We start from the raw sequence: 21,494 nt of genomic DNA, 5'->3' as shown, positions 1-21,494 counted from the left end.
GAGCCTTTCCACGTCCTTTTTCATCATCTTTTCATCATCGTTTAGCATCTACTTTTTCCACGCTATGGGGTTTGACGTTTTATCTCCCTAAGGCGTAAAAAAAAAGATGTTGTATCGCCCTTTGTGACCGACCCAAAAATCTTGAAATTTTCTAGTGCTTATAATACATGCAAAAATATCAAAATTGTAAAAAATTACTATCCACCCAATTTTCAAAATTTCCCAAACTTTGTATTACCTTTAAAGCATTAAAAACTGAGAAATATCAGCCCAATGAGGGAGAAAAAAGAAAAAAAAGTATTTTAAAGAAAAAAAAAGTTTCCGACTAACCGACCCATGTTTTGGCACCTTAAGGGCAATACAACATCTTTTTCTGTTAGGCCTTATGTCCCTTCTCTTGGCCTTGTGGTCTTCGGCATCCACCTGGGTGAGGCCAGATGCTCTCATTTCTTTCTCCTAGTGTCTCCATCCAAGTCTTGGGAGATCTACCAGGGTTCTGGGCCTGCAACCTGGAAGTTCATTGCTCTTTGGAGCCAATGGCTGTCTTCCTTCCTAACCACATGACCATACCAGTCTACCCATCCTTATATTTCACTCACATCTTTCATAGTAGTCCATGTTGCCATCAGAAATGGGGGTCGTGGTTGATCCATCGTTGAATGAACATTCATGAGAGACTCGGTTGTAGTTGAAAGACTTGCAAATGAAATCGGTCATCTTGACGCACCGTGAAGCACACTCATCAGGGTAGACGCCAGAAAGGACCAATTGACCTGGACCGTTCATGTACGCATGTGGCGTGACAAGGAAGTGGGTTGTAAGATATCCTGTGGAGTTCAAACGTGAAATAAAATTAATAGTATTCATACCAGTAGTAATAAATAACAAGAACAATAACAATAACAACATTGACAACAATGATAATGATGATAATAGTAATAATATTAATAATAATATTAATAATAATGATAATAATAATAACAATAAAAATAATAATGATAATAATAACAAGAAGTAGAAGAAGAAAAATAGTAATAATAACATCAAAGTTTTGAAGGCATTCTAAAACATTCTCATAATGTACACAATGAATCAAAGTCATCAATTTGTAATTAAGTCACAGATCTTTCCTAATATTTACAGCGAATCGATATCTCACCATTTTTCTTGCAGATGAATCCCCTTTCTATGTCACATTTGTTATCATTCCATGTGTCTGTTTTAGTGAAGATTTCCATGCAATGTTCACTGTCACCTACATTATTGGGTTCATCTGAACAAAAAATATCAAAGAGTTGTATGTTAAGTGCAACTCTTTATAACACAGGACCCAGGTCTGTCAAGTAAACTCTTCCTGATGTGTGTTTTCATGCAAAATTTTACAGATGTTTTGAATTTATTGATTTGAATATGACAAACTATAGGATGCAAGGATGATACTTGAAGTTAGAAGTCATACATTAATTAAAGTTAACTTCTGCATGGTAACATTTGACAATCCTTAAGCCAGTGCTATTAACAGGGGTAAAGTGAGCACTAAAGCCCTCCTTGAGTAAAAAAAGAAAAAAGAGGACTGGGGGAAAAAATGGCATCTAACAACATTCACCCCCATTTCAGTAAGAAAATTGGGGGGAAATAGGGAAAAAATATTGAAAAATAGGAAAGAATAGAGAAAATGAGGGGAAAATCAGAATAAAAACGGGGGGGGGGGGGGGGGGGGGGGGATCGGGAAACCGATTTAAATTGGGTAATTATCAGGCCTCTATTAACAGCAGGTACCTGTAGCTGTTTCTTCAACCTTGTACACAAATTGCACGAAGCTATGTAAAATACATGGGAATCTCCTTAATGTGTCACAATATGTTTTGATGTTTTGTTGGTTTGTTCAGTTATGGTTACTTGCACGTTCAAAGGGTATTCTGCAGTTGTTGGAATATGTCATCCGGGATAGAACCTGACTTACTGGGAGCCCAATTGAGATAAGAAAAACCTGATCCATCAGTCCACTCCCAGCCTCCCTCATTGGTGAAATCTGTTCCTCCAATCCACATGTCATTCTCAATACTAGAGAGCCGGCCTAGGCAAAAGAAAAGAAAGTAATCAATAAAGTCATTACAATGCTCATAAAATTCATACATACCTTTATTTTTTTTTAATGTATTTCTAAAAATATTTGTATAACCTACGTATCATTTCTTTGAATTACCTCTTTGAACTGGATGCATTATTTTGAAGGCATCTTGAGCATCTTTAGAGATCGACATGTTCACTTCATAAATATTGTCTTCTTCATCATCATTATCATCATCATCACTTTTATTATCATTATCATTATTATTATTACTACTATTGTTATAATTATTATCATTATCATTGTTATTGTATTCAATTTTTATTATTTTTCATTTTTAAAATAATCATTATTATTATAAATATTATCATTCTTGATATTATCATTATTATTATTATTATTGCAATTACTATCATCATTTTTATTACTATTATCATTATCATTATTATAGTCATCATTTTCCCATTTAATATGTTTATGTAAGAATTATTACTTATAGTGCTCTTATATGATCATATGCTGTGTTCTTATAAGTGTCATATGATGTACTCACCATTCATGTACGTTTGTTCCTCTTTACTTGCTATACTTGCTAAATCTCCACCTTGCACTTGGCAGTATTCTCTGGCATCAGCCCAACTCATGTAATCACTATACCTGAACAAATAGCAATTCTGCCCGGTCACATCATAGTCCCATCCATTGCCACATCGAGGGTCAAAAACAGCTGTGATAGGTGCGTAGGAGTTAGAAGAGGAAACGTACATTTCAATTAATTCTTTAATTACTTTGGTTGACTACTAGAACAAACCATGGAGTACCATAGTAGTCTTTTTTCACACAGCATAAATGTAGCATATGCTCAAACAACGTGGCATTTAGGGTTTGGGATCTATAGCAAATAAAGAGTTAATATGTACATCAAGAGGTGCAATTCTAAGCTCCAAGTTCAAGATCGTTTAGTATAATGCAAGAAAGAGACATACAAATACACAAGGAAAATGACAATATCAAAGGCATATAATATATATATATATATATATTCACAAATGAAAAAAGAAATAAACATGATATACACAAGTGTTGATTGTAAATTAATATTGAAGATGTAATGGTTATCTATGTAATAAAAACATATGCTTAAACTTTGAGGATGTCAGTGTTTGTGAATTTACATGAAAAAGGGTAATTTTGAAATAGAAAAAAAATGAGATAAGGCATTTTAGAAGAACATTCAAGTAATAATCATATTATTTGACCAAACTTACATAAAGGAAAACTATTGCATGTATTGTCTGTAACTAACATTATCATTATCTAACAGCAAAAATAAGTTATAACTTACGTGTTGGTATAACAGGAGGAATCACAATAGTACCAGCCTCTAGAATGAGACAGAAAAGAGAGCTCTTGAATGTGTAATTTCACAGTGAAGAAACCTGTCTTTGCTTTTAGTTGATCTTAATTAGCTCCCTTTTCTGGCTTTCCCTCCTTTTGAAAGGATTCACAGGTTGGTTCACAAATAAATGAAGCATTTTACATTCCCCAGTATTCCTTCCTATCTGGTTAGACAGTATGCTAATCATGAAACACACCATAGCATTGTCCATGGAGCTGCACCCATGTTACTAGTCCAAAAAAAGGAAAACTAAAATGTTGATGGATCATTTATTTTTAGAGGTACTGCAGTGCTGAGGAAAGTCAAAGGGGGTAATCAAATAGCAGATAATTTCTGATTTGTTTATGCACCTTTGAGGGTAAAATTCAAACTTTCCAAAATTTCCACCACAGATTGACAACCTATGTTCGTTCCCAATAAATGTCTTGTATTACAACTAATTCACTAAATTATCAATTTGTCACAGAAGAAATTGTTTCAAAATTTTTCATTTCTAGAGCAGGTTCTATTCACCTCGATGGATATTAAAATAGTAGATATATTGGGATTCCCGATGGGGAACATTTCATATAAAGGGGGAAATAGGTTTGCTTGGCAAGACAGTAACTCCTCATGTAATCATTATTTTAAGGATAGCAAAGTCTATGCAATGAAATGGCCTTCTTTATATATACAAATATTACATCTATTGAAAAATAGAAATACATGGGATAAAGAGCAAAGTATATCTAGAAATTATTAATAAAGCTTTGGGGGCATCACACACACACATTATTACTGAAAAGAATCAGATTTTTCTTTAGAAAATATCCTAAATTTCCATGAACAAAAATAAAGATGTTTACACAGATCAACTTACTACTTGGCTTCTTGCAAACAGATGCAAGCTTTGAAACATCTCCATCAATATCATTCCACTTGCCGGCATCAAGCTCATTGCTTCTCATGTGAACAGCATCTTCCTTTGACTTCCAGTTGTCAGGTTGACCAGTTGCCCAGTTATAGAAGTCAACCTGTAATAGGAAATTTCTATTCGTTTAGTTCTTTCAAAGACAAAGTCAAGAAAAAGAGGGTTGAGTGTCTGCAAGACGGGTGTAAATAGATGCAAAGATAATGGATGTACAGCACACTTCAAGAAAACGCATTCTATAATCTGACTATTCTTTGACTACATCTCTACATTGTCCACAATATTAATGGCAATATCTACATTCCTTCAGCAATCAAAAGAAAACATTTTAAACAATTTTATCAAAAAATAATCTTTGTGCTGTTCTACCTGGCACCAGACAATAGAAACAACTGAAAAGGGGAAAGAGTAGTACGTTCGTTCATGTCTCCTTAGATCAAGATTAATGTATCTTGATCTTCTGAGTAGTTGATACAACCGGCCGTGTCAGACACGTTGCCCAGGCTTGCGAGATAGGACTCTTGTAGCGTGCCCCCATTTAACACAATTATATAATAACAATTAGCATTATATTTAATCAAAAGAATGAAACTATTAAATTACTCTCATGTTACAGGAAAAAATATATATATATATTACGGATCAATTGATTTGGTCGATCCAGTTCGATGGCACAAACACGGCACTACTGGACAGAGATCCTAATAATTACAGAGCTTGGTCTTGTTGCTCTGTTCGGCAGCAGTTTGAGGATATGGAATCCTGCGAAAGAGTAGTACCGGTAATATGGCTCCTAGGAGCAACACCCCTAGTAGAATTTGAGGGGAGCTATACTAAACAAAAATTGTAAGATTTATTTTAAAATATTGATCTCCTTCCTTGGTCGTTCATTATAGTATGATTCATATACATGTCTGATGCACTGGCCTTTTAATTCAAAATAATTTGTGGAAATATCTCATGACTGAGGCAAAAAAAACAGTTCTTCTACACTTCTTTCATTTGCTTCTTGAAAAATAATCTCAACAACATAAAACTTCACCAGAAAAGTTATGTTCATACTTTTAACTACATAGGTAAAATATACTAACAGAATCTTGATTTGTTTTTGTTCAAATGAATTGAATTTTCAACTGTAGTTATTCTATTTTTTTAAATTATTATTATTTTTTTTAATAACTATTTATTTATTTATATATTTATTTATTTATTTATTTTTATTTTATTTTATTTTTTTATTTTATTTATTATATATTATTATTTTTTATTTATTTATTTTTATTTTTTATTTTTATTTTTTTTTATTTTTTTTTGGGGGGGGGGACTGAATTGTCCAATAATGATAAAGCAATGTGTTTCATGTTATGGGTGAATGAACTACTCGATCACAGTCACCTCTGATCCATCTGCCCATGCAAACACATTCTCAGTGTTGTAGTCATGAAAACCAATCCACAGATATGCTCCTCCCATTCTAGCTCGCACTGCAAGAGAACACAAACATATTACCTCCAACTATGCCTCTAAATACGATGATAATAAATAGAAATGTACTGTCACAAGTAAATCTTTAGGTTTTACATTTATTCTTATACATGTATTACCAAACTTGTTGTAATATCTTTCACAGGAATACACTGCATGTACTTCTAACGTATAAAAGCACATTACAACAACATTAAGGTGTGTTGGCACTAGCTTACAGAAACAAATCATTGAAATTACAATCTCTTTATTAATTCATATTTTGTTTACAATCTTTGTTTATAGCTCTAATCTTGTAAATAATAAATTAAATGTGAGTTACACTCCACCGACACTAATACAAGTATCATAAGGGGTGAGAAGGAACAAAACTGAAAAGATATCTGCCATATTTTTTCCCCTAGTAATCCAGACCTTGCTCATTGTTCAAAGAGGATGAATGAATAAAGAAATGCATGCAAGTGGTCTGCATCATGCCTGCATGGGAAAAGAATTACGCCACAAAACCGCCTACTAAACTTTGTTCCTATTCACTTACGTCGTCTTAATTACCCTTTAAAGTAAAGTCATGTCTCTTAGTTTTACCATCAAAGCAAATGCAATATTTGTTCCCTTTATGGTCTATATGCATGCCATTTGAGTTAGAAAAGCCTAAGTCTAGGAAATGGGATGAAAGGACCATTTATGTGTGACTCTTTAATAATCAACAAAAGTTGCCTATTTGCATAGTAATTTAATACTATGTAAAACCAGTGGTACCCATAGGCACACAGACACATTTCAATGATGGGGCAAAATTCTCAAATTTACTGCGCTCTCACTTCACTAGCACACAAAATTGTTGCTACTTTTTTAAAAATGAAATCACAAAATTTATTTGGGCACCTCCAACCTCAATATAAACATGGGCATCTCGCTGCCCAATATTGATGTGGTTGTCGCCTGAATATCAGAACTTTTAATTTCAGAAAGGGGGGGGGGAATCTGCAGCCTAGCAGAATGTGTCTTATAATGTAATTTGTTGTAATTTCACTACAAAAACAGTGTAAAAGATTTGTGTGCCAGCCCCTCCCCCTCCCCTATCCCTCCATGCGCCTTGGTCATACCTAAAATTTACGGTTTAAAATTAAACAACGGTCAGCAAAATAGCATGATCTGTACATGAACAGATAATACAGCAAATAAATAAAGAGCAAGAACAAGTGAATGATGAAATATTTGTTAAAAAAATTTAGGACACTTGTAAAAACACATATAAAAGCATATCAAAAAATAAAAATGAGAAATTAATGTTGATTATGAAACAAAATCTCACTTGAAAGAAAGTTTTGCTCTGTTTGGGAGTGAATGCTGGTCAAGAAACCACCTAAGGTTTGGCAGTTTGTATCAGCATCCTTGTAATAGCGTGCCGTCCGATCAAAGTAAAAACAAGAATCCCCATTCAGTGTCCAGCCATCATCACAGGTATGCACACCTGCAAGGATATGATAACAAATGTGATATTCGGCTTGAGGTACGACCATGTCCATAGGCATAGCCAGGAGTCCCCAAAGGGCCTTGGCACCCCTGTTCATCCACTAAAACTAGTTCATGAATTTAAGGAGACAAGATTTTAACCATACCCCCTACCCCAGGTGTTTGTGGGTGTGTGTGTAAATATGTGACTCTGCGAGTTTGCATGTTACCCTCTCGTCTGTGCTCCTCTCCCTCTTTAACGACTCTGTCACTCAAGCGACTGTGTCCCCATGTCCTCCAAAGAAGAAACATCTTAAAGCATTTACATTCTTAGGTTAGTCTATATTGGTCACTGTACAAATGTTGTGCTCTATCAACAAGAGAATGAATTTTTTTCTTCAAAGTTCCAAAAAGTATTGTTAATCACATAATGTCCATTAATAATTGACTTATGGTATAAAAAGCAGGCATCTACTGCTGCACTCTTTATCAGTACTGTTCACCCTCCTCTGTATTCAGGTAGTACTATTACTCAACTAACAATGCTTTGTTTATACTTCCCATTAAATTCCTAATATCATTAAACATATTCTCATATCAGCACAAAATATAAGATTCTCTGTGGAAACTATGGGTACAGAGGATATAACATTATTACCTCTACATCCTTATCCAAGTCAAGCAGCCATAATGAAAAAAATGGTCCCAAGCACTTCCATATTTATTGTAAAATGAAACCCAATACTAAACATGGGTATGGAGGTTACTGTTTTTGCAAATGGAAATTTTAGTGGTTGTTTCTCTTTTCAACTGTTTCATTAAAATAAGATAATAGATTAAAGATTAATACAAGTATTATTTGAACTATAAAATTAAGCAAAATGAAAGTAAGAAAATGTATGCAGTTATTAACTTTCCAAACAGAGAAATAGATCAATGGACTATAAGTGGTAAATACAGGTTTGTCACAGAAGTATGAACATTAATTGTGAGAACTTACCAACTGCTGGATCTAAAATTGAAATTGGTATATCTGTAAATTAAAAAAAATATATTAAAAAAAGATTGACCAAAGTTTAAAACTGGACATATGTCTTGCAATCTATCACATTGTAGGGGTCTGAATTACATTTCATTCATATTGAATGTTAAGGAGAAATTGATAATGCATTTACTTTATATACTTCAAATATAGAATCACTGAAAAAAAATTTGGTCTATATGTTAGAGGTTCCATGTTAACTAAAGTCAAAATGTTAGCTCCATATATTACTTCTATACATACGGAAAGTCTAAATTGTATTAAAATACATTTTTAACGGTATCAGAGATCTGAGCAGGGCAAATTTTTCAATGGTTATTGCCCTCAAAGTTTAATTGATAAACCAACACAACTATGGTGAACAAACTAATGACCGCTCAGCAAATTCAATGGGATTTTGTGTGTAATTTGCCGGTCAATAATAATACACAGTTAACCAATGAACAAATATTATTGCCCATTAGAAAAGTCAATGAGTCTAGTCAACACATCCATACGCTCTTGCATAGACAAGGGCCCTCAAGAATCCAAAGCCTGACTTGGGTTCTGTATTATTCCATCTATTATTATCTAACTGTTAACCAATAGAATACCAAGTGAGGTTTCTTGAGGTTAAATTTTCACATTCTAGTGATTAGTACCCTTCATTACCCTTTCAGATGCAAAGGTGGCTCTTTGCACTCAAAATGTTATATTGTTTCTTACAAGCTTTAATGGAGAACATAGTGTCTTTTTCTTGAAATTCAAAATGAGGTTTGATACCATGGACCACTCAGGAACACGCAGAAGCAATGAACAAAATCAATAATGATAACAAACTTGACTCATAAAACCTTTGTTGTGGAACATGTTTGTAAAACTAGAGGTATTGTAAAGTTAAAATGTAAAAGTACTGCACTGTGCATAGCTGTTTTTTAACAAACAGTGTAAAGGTTATGGTTATAGTTATGGCAACATTTTTATTAGATGAATAGATTGTTTATATCCACAAAATTTAAGTTTTTAGGCAGACAAGACCCAAATTATAATCTGCACAAAGATCATAATGAAGTGATGTAGTTAAGACTAATCACAATGTTCTGACCCCAATAGTCCTTTTACTCTGTAGATGTGATTGTTACAACAAGTTATCGTCCTGGTGCCAGATCAATGGAACTGTCAGAAATTCTTGGACATCCAATACAAATATGTAATAGAATAAACAAGGGTTCAATGGGATGTTCATATAAAGCTCACACTGACAGTTACGAGAAACTGGCTTCTGGACTGCATGTAGAGCTTGAGACCAGAGATCTTGATTACATCACTTCCACGATGTGATACATGTAAGAAACCTCGATACATGTGAGAAACATTAAAGCATTAGAGCTGAACTTACCAGCCTTGATCTTGCAAATGTAGGCATTTGTTGATTCACAGTCTGTACTACTCCATTTACCTGTCCCATCACCTTTGACAGAAAGTGAAAATATGTGGTCTTTTAAGAACATGAATCAAATAATCCTCATTTTATCATCTTTTTCAATTTATTGCTTTGAACTAAAACAAAGAAGTAAAGAGTACATCCTGTATAAAGCAGTAAATATGGTTTAACATGCTAAGATATCAATACATGTAAATAACTCTTGAAAATATGTATAGCACTAAACAAGAAATTTGTCTTGTTTTATTTTCTTTGATATGGGTTATGATTGGTCCCTTCATGTGTGATGTCCAGGGGGTGTTTCACAAAGATCCAAAGTTGGACTTAACAATTATGGAAAGCCGTTAGCATCTATACAAATATTTTGAAAAAGTTATTTTAAAAGGGATAAAATGTTGATTCATATCATTCATATGTTCTTGATGTGGAATTTATAAAAAGTCTAAAATACTTGGAATTTTGCTTTTTAATATATTTTATTTTAAGCCTACAAATGGCTCTCCATAATTTGTAAGTCCAACCGAGAGTTAAGTTCGACTTAGGATCTTTGTGAAACAACCCCCATATGTGGTAAGATATTTCTGTGTGCTTACACAACATGAGCTCTCATACCACAAGTACAGCAAAATGGATTACATTTCGCTAAATATCTAATACAGACTCCAATGATGGTTAATCAGATTCAGAATCATGGAAAATATGTGTATGTTGCCAAAAAACACGTTAATATCTTCATTAGATCATATGTCAAATAAAACTAACTACGACTCAAGTAACGTCATTATTCAGTAACACAATCATACATACATACAATGATATTACATACCATTTCATTGATTTGACATGGAAATACACTAACATGTAGTGACCCCCGACCCCGACCCCCTGACCCTTAACCCTTGACCCCCCTCCCCCATGAGCCCGAGCCCCCTCACTCTCTCCCTTGCCAAACTATCACACTTTGGGGGTAAAAACATGTACAATTGTATTCATCTACTTGTGTCCCCCTAGAAAATGCATTAATCTTTTCTTTTTCATTTCATGTGTGTGCAATTTTTATCAAGTTTATGACAACCAAAAAATACCTGAACTTGAAACTATTTTTAAATCAATGCAGCAGGAATACATGACAGTAATGTGTTATAACCTACCTGTGGTGATATAGATACAATCTTCACTTCCAGCTCTATTGGTTGGTTGCTTGGTATCCCAGTTGGAGTAGCTAAGAGAGCTACCCTCTACCCACACAAATGAGCCATCAGTTTCAGTATCTGTAAATAATACAGCATAGTAACGATTACGTTGAATACTTGTCATGGCATGAATAAATCCCTACCAGGTGGAGAGCTAGTGGCAAATGTAGATTAATTGTCTTGCCAAAGGACATTGGTACCGCGGCAGGACTTGAACCACAAACCATGTCGTCCACATGCAGTCCAATAACATATCCCCTAGATCACGATACCTCAACAGACCATGACACACAATAAAATTGTAAAAAAGAACACTATCTTGTAGCAATTACAAAGGAAGACTTGATGTATATTGTTAGGGTATGGAATGATCAACATGAAAAGCATCAACTCAATCTAACTGAAAATCACATGCCCTTCACATAGAAATGGGCTACACACACACATGCAACTTGGAGTTTGGTCCAAACTTTCAGCTATTTCCCATCATGTTTTGAATATTAATGTGTTTTTTTAAGGTTAATATTTTTTAGGGAACATTTTTATCATGACATGTTTCCAAACTAACATACAAAGAATGAGAAAGAGAAAGTTTCTCCATTGTTTCTTTCTTTATTAAGCATTCAGATTTAGGGGATGGATATTAGTCTTATGTCTATTTATCAATGCTTGGCATTTCTTTCCTCCTAAAAGTACTTTGATCATTAATATGCCTTCTCACCTGAGAGACCCAGCCATGAACTCTCCACAGCAATATCATGATAATCTACCATCTTGTCCACAATATAGGCATTCTCTGCTGAGCTGAGGCTTGTGAGAAGATAAGCACCCTGTGCCTCACAGGTAAACTTGGCCGTCTTCCATATAGTAGGAAGTTGGATGTTGAATTGGTAGCAGCTGCCGCTGTAGAGATGCCACCCAGCGGGACAGGAACCTGTAGTTTGATGGTAGTGTAGGGTTATTTATTATTAAAGGAGAATTAACCTTTAGATTATGAAGCATTATCATGACATAGAGAGTAAAAAAAAAAGTTTCATTTGATATAAAAAAGCATTGCTGTAGGCAAAATAATATCGTCTTGCAGGTACAATAAAGAGACCCTACTTTGCCATATTTATGATGTCGTCTGCTCCCCAAGGAAGCTGCCATTTTGTCAAAATTTCCCTTCAAAACTTCCGGGTTGTGACATATCTTAAGGAGAACTGATGTAGCATGCGGTGCGCTTAATAGATGCAATACACGTCAAAGGTGGTGTACTGTCAAGTGTTTGGTTGTAATAATTGTTCCTCAAAAACCAGCTGCTTTCCTTCGAACGATGAGGAGGACGTTCATCCGTGAACTCAAGAACTGAAGTGTGACCGGCCGGGTGAGTACCAAGCTTTTATATACGGTGTGTGAAGTCGTCAAGGCGGAACTAACGTTTAGCGACCGGTACGAGTGCGTTCTGGGTGCTAAGTAGCCGGTTCCTATACTAGGTGAGGACATGGCGAGGACCCGGCAAGAGGGAACAAGGTGACACTAGCTGGTACGAGGACGTTGTAAGTGGTAAGGACCCGGTACGGAGACGGAATGGAAACATTAAGGACATGGTGGAAAATTTAACGAAAATAAAATCTTTGCGGCCATAGAGATTTTCACCGCTTGTCATTTAAATTGAACGGTATGGGCCAGTTAGTATATAGCCGGTGCTATGTGATAGCACCATTACCTACTCGGTGCAAGCCAAAAATTTCTTTACAACAATTGAAACTTCTCCCAGGAAGCATGACATTCAATAATAATAGTAACAGTAATTTAACATCATTAATAATTTAATATTATTATTATTTTTCAAAATAACATATGTTTACATCCCACCTTCAGGTCTTTCACACATGAATTTTTTTGCATTTGTGCATGCAGCTGTACTCCATTTTCCATCTGTAGCTGATTGCGTTATCTCCACACAGTCACCTCCGGCTGTGTAATAGCTATAGACAATGACAAGGGCAAAATAAAAACCATTTTACATATAAGTGAAGAGAGTGGGGGTAGGAGAGTAGGCCCTACTTTTCCTCACTCCACTTCATCTGTGTGTTCTTAGATGTCGAAATTTTTAGCATATTACAGTTATGTCATCTTGTTTTGCCGTAGTAGTTTTTGAAGGGGTTTCTCTCATTATTTGTGAACAGGGCCCCGTTTTATAAACACTTGGGATTAATCGCAACAATGTACATTAGAGATACGAAACTGTAACCTAGCAATTGGTTAGAGGACTTGCGATTGATTCAGATCAATTGTAACCCTGTATTAGATATTAGATGGGGCCTTGGACTTTATTTCCTTTTTTTTTTTCCTATGATATATTTTTGTATCCCACCGCTGCCACCATGTTTCAATAGCCATAGCTTCTCACGTCTCACAAGCGTTACTCACAGATGAAACAGTAACCACCTTCAAAACTGTGGCATAATCAAATTAGACAAGCATAATGCAATTAACACATAAAGCTACTTTTGTCGTCCTTACCTGCGATTCACTTACACAGAAAATTATTTAAATTTGTTGCAGCAATTTTTTAGCTAGTTTCTTTATGTTTTATGTGAGTGAATAAAGGTTTGAAAGTGAATTACACATGAAATGATGCCAGTTGATCTACACCATGTTTGACTAACTCTCAAGTCTAGAATCATGTCAAAATGTATCAATCTATGCACCCAATGCTGCCCATGTATAAGGCCCACTTTTTTGCTGCCAAAAAAATTGAAAGTCGGGGGTGCGTCTTATACACAGGTACAATTTTTTTTTTTATAGATTTATGACGCTATGCCTGGCAATGTCTTCCAACTCAGTAATTGGTGTGTTGAGTCACCACTCGGAAACTAGAACAACACTCAAATTTGTCTGTCATCTTGGTTTGAAAGTAATCTTTTTAATAGATCTCAATATGTAGTTTATAATAATAATTCCTCCAATTTTGCTTTGGCGTACCACAAGGTTTTATCCTAGGTAGTCAACTGTTTTTAATTTACATTAATGATCTTACACATTCTTCAAAAAACGACATTGTTACTTTTATTTGTGACAAGTTCACAAGCACAATTTTTTTTTTTTTTTTTTTTTTTTTTTTTGGGGGGGGGGGGGGGGTCTTCAAAATAGGGGTGCGCCTTATACACAGGTGCGCCTTATACACTAAGATTTACGGTATTCATCTTCATACAGCATTCCAAGTTTCTGCGCAAGTATTAAATTCAAGTTTAATCTGCATACTGGATTTACAACGGCCCCTGGTCTACCACTTTTATAGCCTCTTGTCGATGGCCCTCGCCCTGTTGGAGTCTGTAAATTCTGGCCAGCGAAGCAAATCAGAGAACCGAGGCGCTTGCGCTGAGGGCCTCTTAACAAGTGATCTGAATAATATATTCATGAGACCCGATTTCCTACTGAAATATGCATGTGTATATGAATAATGTAACCACCGCAGCGATTGCCCAACACAGCTCCAGGAGATAGGCGGCCAGTCTCACTCTCACGGAGGAAATCAGCACAGAGCGGTAGATATTACGTCATAGTAGCTCTCTCTGATTGGATGATTTTCACTGAACCACAGTTGGGTCGGAATATTCGCCAAACAATGAAAAACATAAGAAAGTCAGATCACTTGTTGAGAGGCCCTCAGCGAAAGCACCTCGGTTCTCTGGCTCGCTGGCCAGAATTTACGGACTCCAACAGCGCGAGGGTCATCGAAAAGAGGCTACCACTTTTACCACATAACCATACAATAAGAGCAGTTCTACCATCACACTTCTAATCCAAGCTAAGAAACTCACCGATCGTCCGGCTGGTCTGTGTCCCACTTGGTGTAAGTAAGAGACTCTCCCGTTGACCACTTGTAGTTCCCAGCAGCTCCACCAACCTATTTCAAATGAATGAATGAATGAGACAACATCAATAGAAAAGAATAACTTTGATTTTTAAAAGAGAAAAAGTGTTGGTACAAACATGGACCTATTACAAATGGACATTCATTGTTTTCTTAATGAATTCATTGTGAATGTCTTCGTCAATGTCGTCTCAATAACATTCCGTACATGTTTCTTCTCTTTGATCTCATCATGGTCACCGCCAATAAGCTGGGACAGAATCAAGATAGTGATTTAAAACATGTTAATCTACATGCGCAGAAGATAATAACTCGCTTAAATCATGGAAAATCGATGTGCAGTTCTGGCTTATAATCGGAAATTGTTGTTCCGTGTACTGTACATGTATTTCATTTTGAAAAACATGTTGATATTACCAGAGGTTATTTCTAGATTTTTTGGTTGTGATTTAAAATCCAATTTCCCCCTATTTTCTCATAATATTCCAGAGTTACAACGCACAGGGCTGATACAGATCATGGCCTTCTAATTGTTTTATAAGGTCATAGGTGTGTGCGAAAGTTTGCGAATCAGTAATAATACATTTCATATCACCAATATCGTCTGCTTGTCAACTTTGCTGCTCCCCATTGAGGATGCTTTTATTTAAGACACACTCTAACATAGCACACCATCCAAACAAACCCAAGAGAGTGAAACTGCTTCTTTGTCAATGACCGAAAACGCTTATGCAGTCGTTATTGTTAAAACAGCTGAATGTTCTCATTAAGATGCACATAATCAGAAGGCGGTGACTATCATTGGATCAAAGAAAGAATCACGTTGAATGTTCATCCGTAATAGGTCCATGGTCCAAAGAAAGTTAGTTGAAGTTGTGAGTCAGTCTAGTAAAGGGACTTATCACATATATATATATGGTATACATGATAAAATATGTCGGCCATCATGTGGTGTGTGCTAGCTCCTTCCAACATAATTTACAGCTAGTTTTGTATTTGTAAAATTTGCCTATACTATCAGTGCAAATAACTACCATCAGTGATAATGTCACATGTTCCTCATATCTTCTTAAACCAAAACAAACTAATCTCCCTCTGCCAAATTATTTGTATTATTTGAATGTTTTTAGTGCATGATTATTCTATACCAGTGTTAAAAAGAGTTGTCATAGAACTAATCAAGACCAAAATAGGGCAATTTTTCTAAGCTATTGTGTTGCAAAAAGTATTCCTTCTGATGGGTGCCCATTGTTTTGAGCCGATCCGCCTTTTTAGCAAACGTGCGACCGTACAGAGAATGTACCTGGTTATATCATAAAATATGAATGATAAAAGGTACACAATTAAATTGCAGTTTATTTTCCAGTTGGGCCCTTAAAGCTCCTTATGAAATGCTTGACACATACGATCATTCACTTTTTGACTTACCGTAATTAAAGGTGTATTAACTGCACTTTTTGCCACCGAAAAACATTAAAAGTCGGGGGTGCATCTTATACACGGTACACACAAAAAACAAAACAAAAAATTAAAGTTTCGATTTATGCCCCTCCACCTGGCGCTATGCCTGGCAATGTCTCCCAGCTCAGTAATCGGTGTGTTGACTCACGACTCGGAAACTAGAACACTTAAATTTTTCTGTCATCTTGGTTTGAGTGGAATCTTTCTGATAGATCTCAATATGTAGTTTATAATAATAATTCCTCCAATTTTTCTTCTATTACATGGCCTACCACAAGGTTCTATCCTAGGTCCTCTACTGTTTTTTAATTTACATTAATGATTTTACACATTCAGCTGCACCTCACAGTTAAATGAAAGGCCTTCCCGCGTGGTTTTTTTAACAAGGACCTGGCTTGCTGCCGACAGAGTCGGCAAAAAAAAATTTAGGGCGAAAAAGAGGGGTGCGGTTAATACACAAGGGCGGTTTATACACCGTTAATTACGGTAACCATACAGTTTTTCAAACTTGCTCCATGAATATAGAATGGGAGGTTAAAATTGTGTCAAACTCATGTTGAACTCCAAAACACATTCTGTTATTTTGAACTTCTTTTGTTATTCTTATGTCATTTTGATTTTGGTGTCGTGTAAAAAATATGTTTTTCTATTAAAATCCATAGTAAAAGCCTGTAAACACTGTATTCTTACCGTATCACTCAAGCCGAGCCATACGTTGGCCTTTGATACACTGACTCGATTAGCAACCATGGCCTGCTCTTCATCAGAACCAATCACGACGAGAGTTCCACCCACCCCGCGACAGTAGTTGTCAGCATTAATCCAGGTTCTTGTAAAGCCAAAGAACTTGAAGCATTTGCCAGCTACACCATACCAGCTAGAACCCTCGTCGCAAGCTAGAGGGAGTTCTGGGGGTGTAAAATAGTGACCAAAAGTCTCAATCTTATGATTTAAAGCACATTTTAAGCCAGTTAACAGAATTTGAAAAGGTATTCACTGTTGAATTTTGTAATTACACAATTTGTTAAATGCTAATGAATTAAAAGGTTCCATGTAAAGGGGGCAATATACAACTTTTAAACCCCAAAATAAAATGTTCATAAAATGTAGAGTACAATCAGTACATGCTGTAATAACAGTAAAAATATTGGCAGTCTAATAGTTTATGATCCTTTTACAAATCGACTTTGGAAAGTTGACTGATCCCTGACATCAATATCAGGTTGAAATATACCTCTAATCTTAATTAATATCAAGTCCCTTGTACCCAATAAATGATTTGTTACTTTCTACAGAGTACTTTCAAGCTATTCCTTACCTTGTAATAAAATATTCCTTTTGTTTTTAAGAAGTGAATTCAAACTTTGAGCTTGAATTTCTAATTTCATCTGGACTAAATGGAGCATTAAGGATTGTACATCTTTGCAATGTCATAAATGACTGTAAATGGACAAAATCTAATCTTTACAGTCTTTTATACGAATACTATATTTCGAGCAGAATAAAGTCAAAGAATATTCAAAATAATCTTGAGTTGAGAAAGCGATGATGGAAAATATTGTCTTTTAAGAGCCAGAAGGACCAGTTTCTGTGGTTACTCCTTTCCGAATCCACACAGATGTTATGTTCTAACAAAATCAAGGAAATATACAGTAAATATCCAAGACTACAAAATAATGCTCTCTGCCAAAGAATTGGATAGAAAATATGTAAGAGCCAAGTAATGCACAATAAAATATGAGCTAGTAGTGCCAATTTACAAAGACACATGAGGCCTCAAAAAAGGGCTGCTTTTCAAGGAACGTGATTTCCCAGCAATTTCCCAATTAACATTCAAGATTCATAAATATTAATGAACTCCAGGGTTGTGTTTTATTACTGCTGTTAAGGGAAACATTGTAAGCATAAGATTGCTTACAAATTTGGATCAAATTGTCATTTATTTTCATTATTATATTTCTATTACAGGTTGAATCTGAGTTGTGTTGTGTAACATTTTTTAAACAAATATTTCATTTAATGGGACAAGTAGACCTAGGTTTTGTAAAACAGAGGGGACAATATTTATACTGAATATTTGCTGAGAAAAACTATTTTGGGGGTGTATTTTTTTATTTTGGGGGCCTTTTCACTCCAAAATTCTCAGACAAAATAAAAGAAGTCATTATCTTAAGTGAAGGGGCAAGGTGGTTTACTAAAGGTCTGCCACTTGGGTTTCAAATAGGAGTAAAGGATTGTGCTCCCCCTTCCCCTCCACATCTACATTTGCCACTGCTCTATCACTTCTATGGCAAACTTGGCATATATATATATATAACACGTATATAGGATGAAATCAGGGTTGCATATTTAATTTCAAGTTATAAGATGAAAACACCAAATAATAAGCAGAGTATATGTTGTAATCTGTATGATGTCCATATATCTGTATATTGAACTACCTCCATAGCCATGAAATAAGTAATTTCATTAAACGAAATAACATCACACAGCATATGTTACTGAACCAATATGTTTGAATATACACCAAAAAAAATAAGTGTTTGTAAAAATAAAAATGAACTATGGCTACTGTGCTAATAACTATTTTTGATGAAAGGAGTACTATATTTAGCTGAGAATATAAGTTCAATTATAAATTTAAACTACCAGTTTATACAAATTTGAATATACGAATAAGCAACAGTCGATATATTGATAAGACAAGGCATATCTATCGGAAATCCAAAATGAGAATCAAGGAATATATTCATCTTCCTCTTATTTTTAGATGAATGGTAATAACTTGTGAAATCGGCAAATATCAAATCATCATACCAGCTTATTTATAGGCAGATGATGCAGGTTAACAGAGAAAGGCAAATACATGAACATTCAATAACCCCGTAAAGTGATAGGCCTATCTCCAGCATTTCCATTGTACTTTTAATGTGCAATAATTGTATTTGTATATGGGCTTGTGCAATATCGTTCTACATGGTTACCTGTGAGGGCTCGCATGCCTCTGGACAGCAGTGAAGCATTTCACTTTTGCAAACCCTGGCCCATAGGTAAGCATTTCTTTCCTCTTCTACTTGCTTCTCATTTCCTTCTCTTTCTTTATTTCTTTTTAAAGATAATTGTATTTACATGTACTATGTTGACTTTGTATATATATATATATATACTGTGAATTTCTGATTTTATGGCAAAATAAATAATAAATAATAATATGTACTGGTACCACTAGTAGCAAATGCATAACATGAGTGATTTAGCAGTTTCAGCAAAGATGCCCACTATATGCTTTGAAAAACAATATATATATATATATATATATATATATATATATATATACATATATAAACTATGTTTCAAGTTGATAATTTCCTTTACCAGTAGAAGGGGTCAAGTCTTGACTGAAAGGAATATATATATGAATTTCTAGGAAAGTGCATCCAGCAAGAAATGCTACAACAGCTCAATCAGGCAGGAGTTAGATCTCGTGTACCACAGGTATGCATATTAGGACCATTGTTTTTCATATACACCAGAGGTAAAGTTTTGGTAGCAAAACAAATCTTGGAATAGAAACCTATTTATCATGGTCTCCTCTTGCTCTATTTGTATCAAAACTACATGTATGCCATATATTTTCAAACAAAAATAACTGAAACTGACAGCATTCTATCCGATCCAGATTTCAGATTTACTCAATCCCTGCTTATATAGCATAATTGCAGGGCCCTCTAGAGTCCCACTGTCTGCATGCACTGACAAGCAAATTGGCGAACACATGAAATTAAGGAGAAATGATCATATCCCAAAACTAAAGTAAGAGAAGATAAATAGTAGTCTTGTAAAAATTAGAAGATAAGAAAGGGGTGATTCGAATGATCTGCAATTTTATAATTTATGTAGTGGGTATACACATGCAAGAGTGATGAATACCGATGTGTGAATCATGGACATGGAAATCATGGAACAGATCTGAAGCATGGCAAGACAAAGGGACAGCTAAAATATGGGACCATATAAATCCATCTCAGAAAAACTTAAATATAGGAACTGAAATAGCATAGATCTGTGACAGAGAGCTAGTTGATTCAGAGAAGTGCTAATTGTGTCCACACTAGAAACAAGCTGAACTCTAATGCTTACTATTCAAAGAGTGTAGCTCGAGTTGTATGATCAAGCAGTCAGCATACACTTCATATGAGTGATCAATGAATGAATTTGATGTAACAACATGGAGGCTGATCACACCGCAATGAGCGCGGTCTATCGTAGCACCCCCTTTTTTCTAGCGCGCGCTAGACCGCGCTCTATCTCTCATGGACCACCCCCAAGAGGTGCTCCAGAGGCACGCCGTTTTGGCTCGCCATGGCTCGCTGTTGGGCGGACCGAAACGACGTTGTACCTCCCACACCGCAGAGATAGCGCGGCCTAGCGCGCGCTATCTCTGCCGGTGTGAACAGCCTCATGGACCACATGTATCCAGGGCAACATTCACAAATTTGTAGTTGTTGTAATGTAGGAGTTGTGGCTATGATACCAGCTGTGCTGTGGCAAGCCTATAGATACAGAATGCTTCAAATGTTCATGTTGACGATGTTGTTGTAACATGGAGATCTCTCTGATAAGGTGGTCCATTCAACTTGTTACAAGGCCGAGACTGCCAAGATGCTATATGTCTGGTCTACCTTACACTGTTGTATGGATCCATATGTTGGAAAATAAGCCAGGATATGCAGCAGCACTGGGAAGCTACTGAGATGTGGTGTCTCAGTTGAATGGTGAAGATACCATAGAATGAAGATGTTCGAAATGAAGATGTCTTATAAAGAGCCAATTCTAATTATGATTGATTGCGAAAAAATGAATACTCTTCAGATCCACTTCCTTGCATGCATGGCCATGTCCTGTGGAAGAATGCTTGGGAGATAGTTGCCCTTCTCTGGATACATTGGAGGACAGCTAGAGCACAAGAAAGACAATGAATGACTTACCTCTCTTGGCTCAGAGATACCCCTGGTATAAGGCATATTGATATCAGCCAGCAGAAAGAAAAAAACATTCAATGCCAGATATTGACAATTAAGCAACCTTACTGGGTGGATGTTGTATTGCATCTGATAGTATATGAGGGCATTAACTGGGAAGACAGCCAAGCCAACATCCCATCGGAAAAAAACAATATTTACAACACAAGTC

General features: G+C 35.6%; 1 protein-coding gene across 5 annotated transcripts in view; it reads right to left on the bottom strand.

The window, feature by feature from the left end:
• Positions 1-21,494, bottom strand: part of LOC576927 (macrophage mannose receptor 1) — a 65,102-nt gene that overhangs the window by 27,914 nt on the left and 15,694 nt on the right. For all 5 annotated transcript variants that reach the window (XM_030972071.1, XM_030972070.1, XM_777190.5 and 2 more), the window contains 15 exons: positions 16,992-17,209; positions 14,788-14,873; positions 12,836-12,948; positions 11,700-11,912; positions 10,937-11,056; positions 9,741-9,812; positions 8,321-8,353; positions 7,181-7,339; positions 5,776-5,864; positions 4,330-4,483; positions 3,417-3,455; positions 2,625-2,798; positions 1,964-2,077; positions 1,160-1,273; positions 600-827 (listed from right to left, as the gene is read on the bottom strand). In XM_030972071.1, the coding sequence (XP_030827931.1) occupies positions 600-827; positions 1,160-1,273; positions 1,964-2,077; positions 2,625-2,798; positions 3,417-3,455; positions 4,330-4,483; positions 5,776-5,864; positions 7,181-7,339; positions 8,321-8,353; positions 9,741-9,812; positions 10,937-11,056; positions 11,700-11,912; positions 12,836-12,948; positions 14,788-14,873; positions 16,992-17,209 (1,926 nt within the window). The remainder of the gene's footprint in view (positions 1-599; positions 828-1,159; positions 1,274-1,963; positions 2,078-2,624; positions 2,799-3,416; positions 3,456-4,329; positions 4,484-5,775; positions 5,865-7,180; positions 7,340-8,320; positions 8,354-9,740; positions 9,813-10,936; positions 11,057-11,699; positions 11,913-12,835; positions 12,949-14,787; positions 14,874-16,991; positions 17,210-21,494) is intronic.

Source organism: Strongylocentrotus purpuratus, unplaced genomic scaffold (assembly GCF_000002235.5).
Source record: "Strongylocentrotus purpuratus isolate Spur 01 unplaced genomic scaffold, Spur_5.0 spur5_scaffold_6, whole genome shotgun sequence".
NCBI classification, from domain to species: Eukaryota; Metazoa; Echinodermata; class Echinoidea; order Camarodonta; family Strongylocentrotidae; genus Strongylocentrotus; species Strongylocentrotus purpuratus.
The sequence above is the reverse complement of the archived record's forward strand: the minus strand, read 5'-3'. Positions and strand labels throughout refer to the sequence as shown.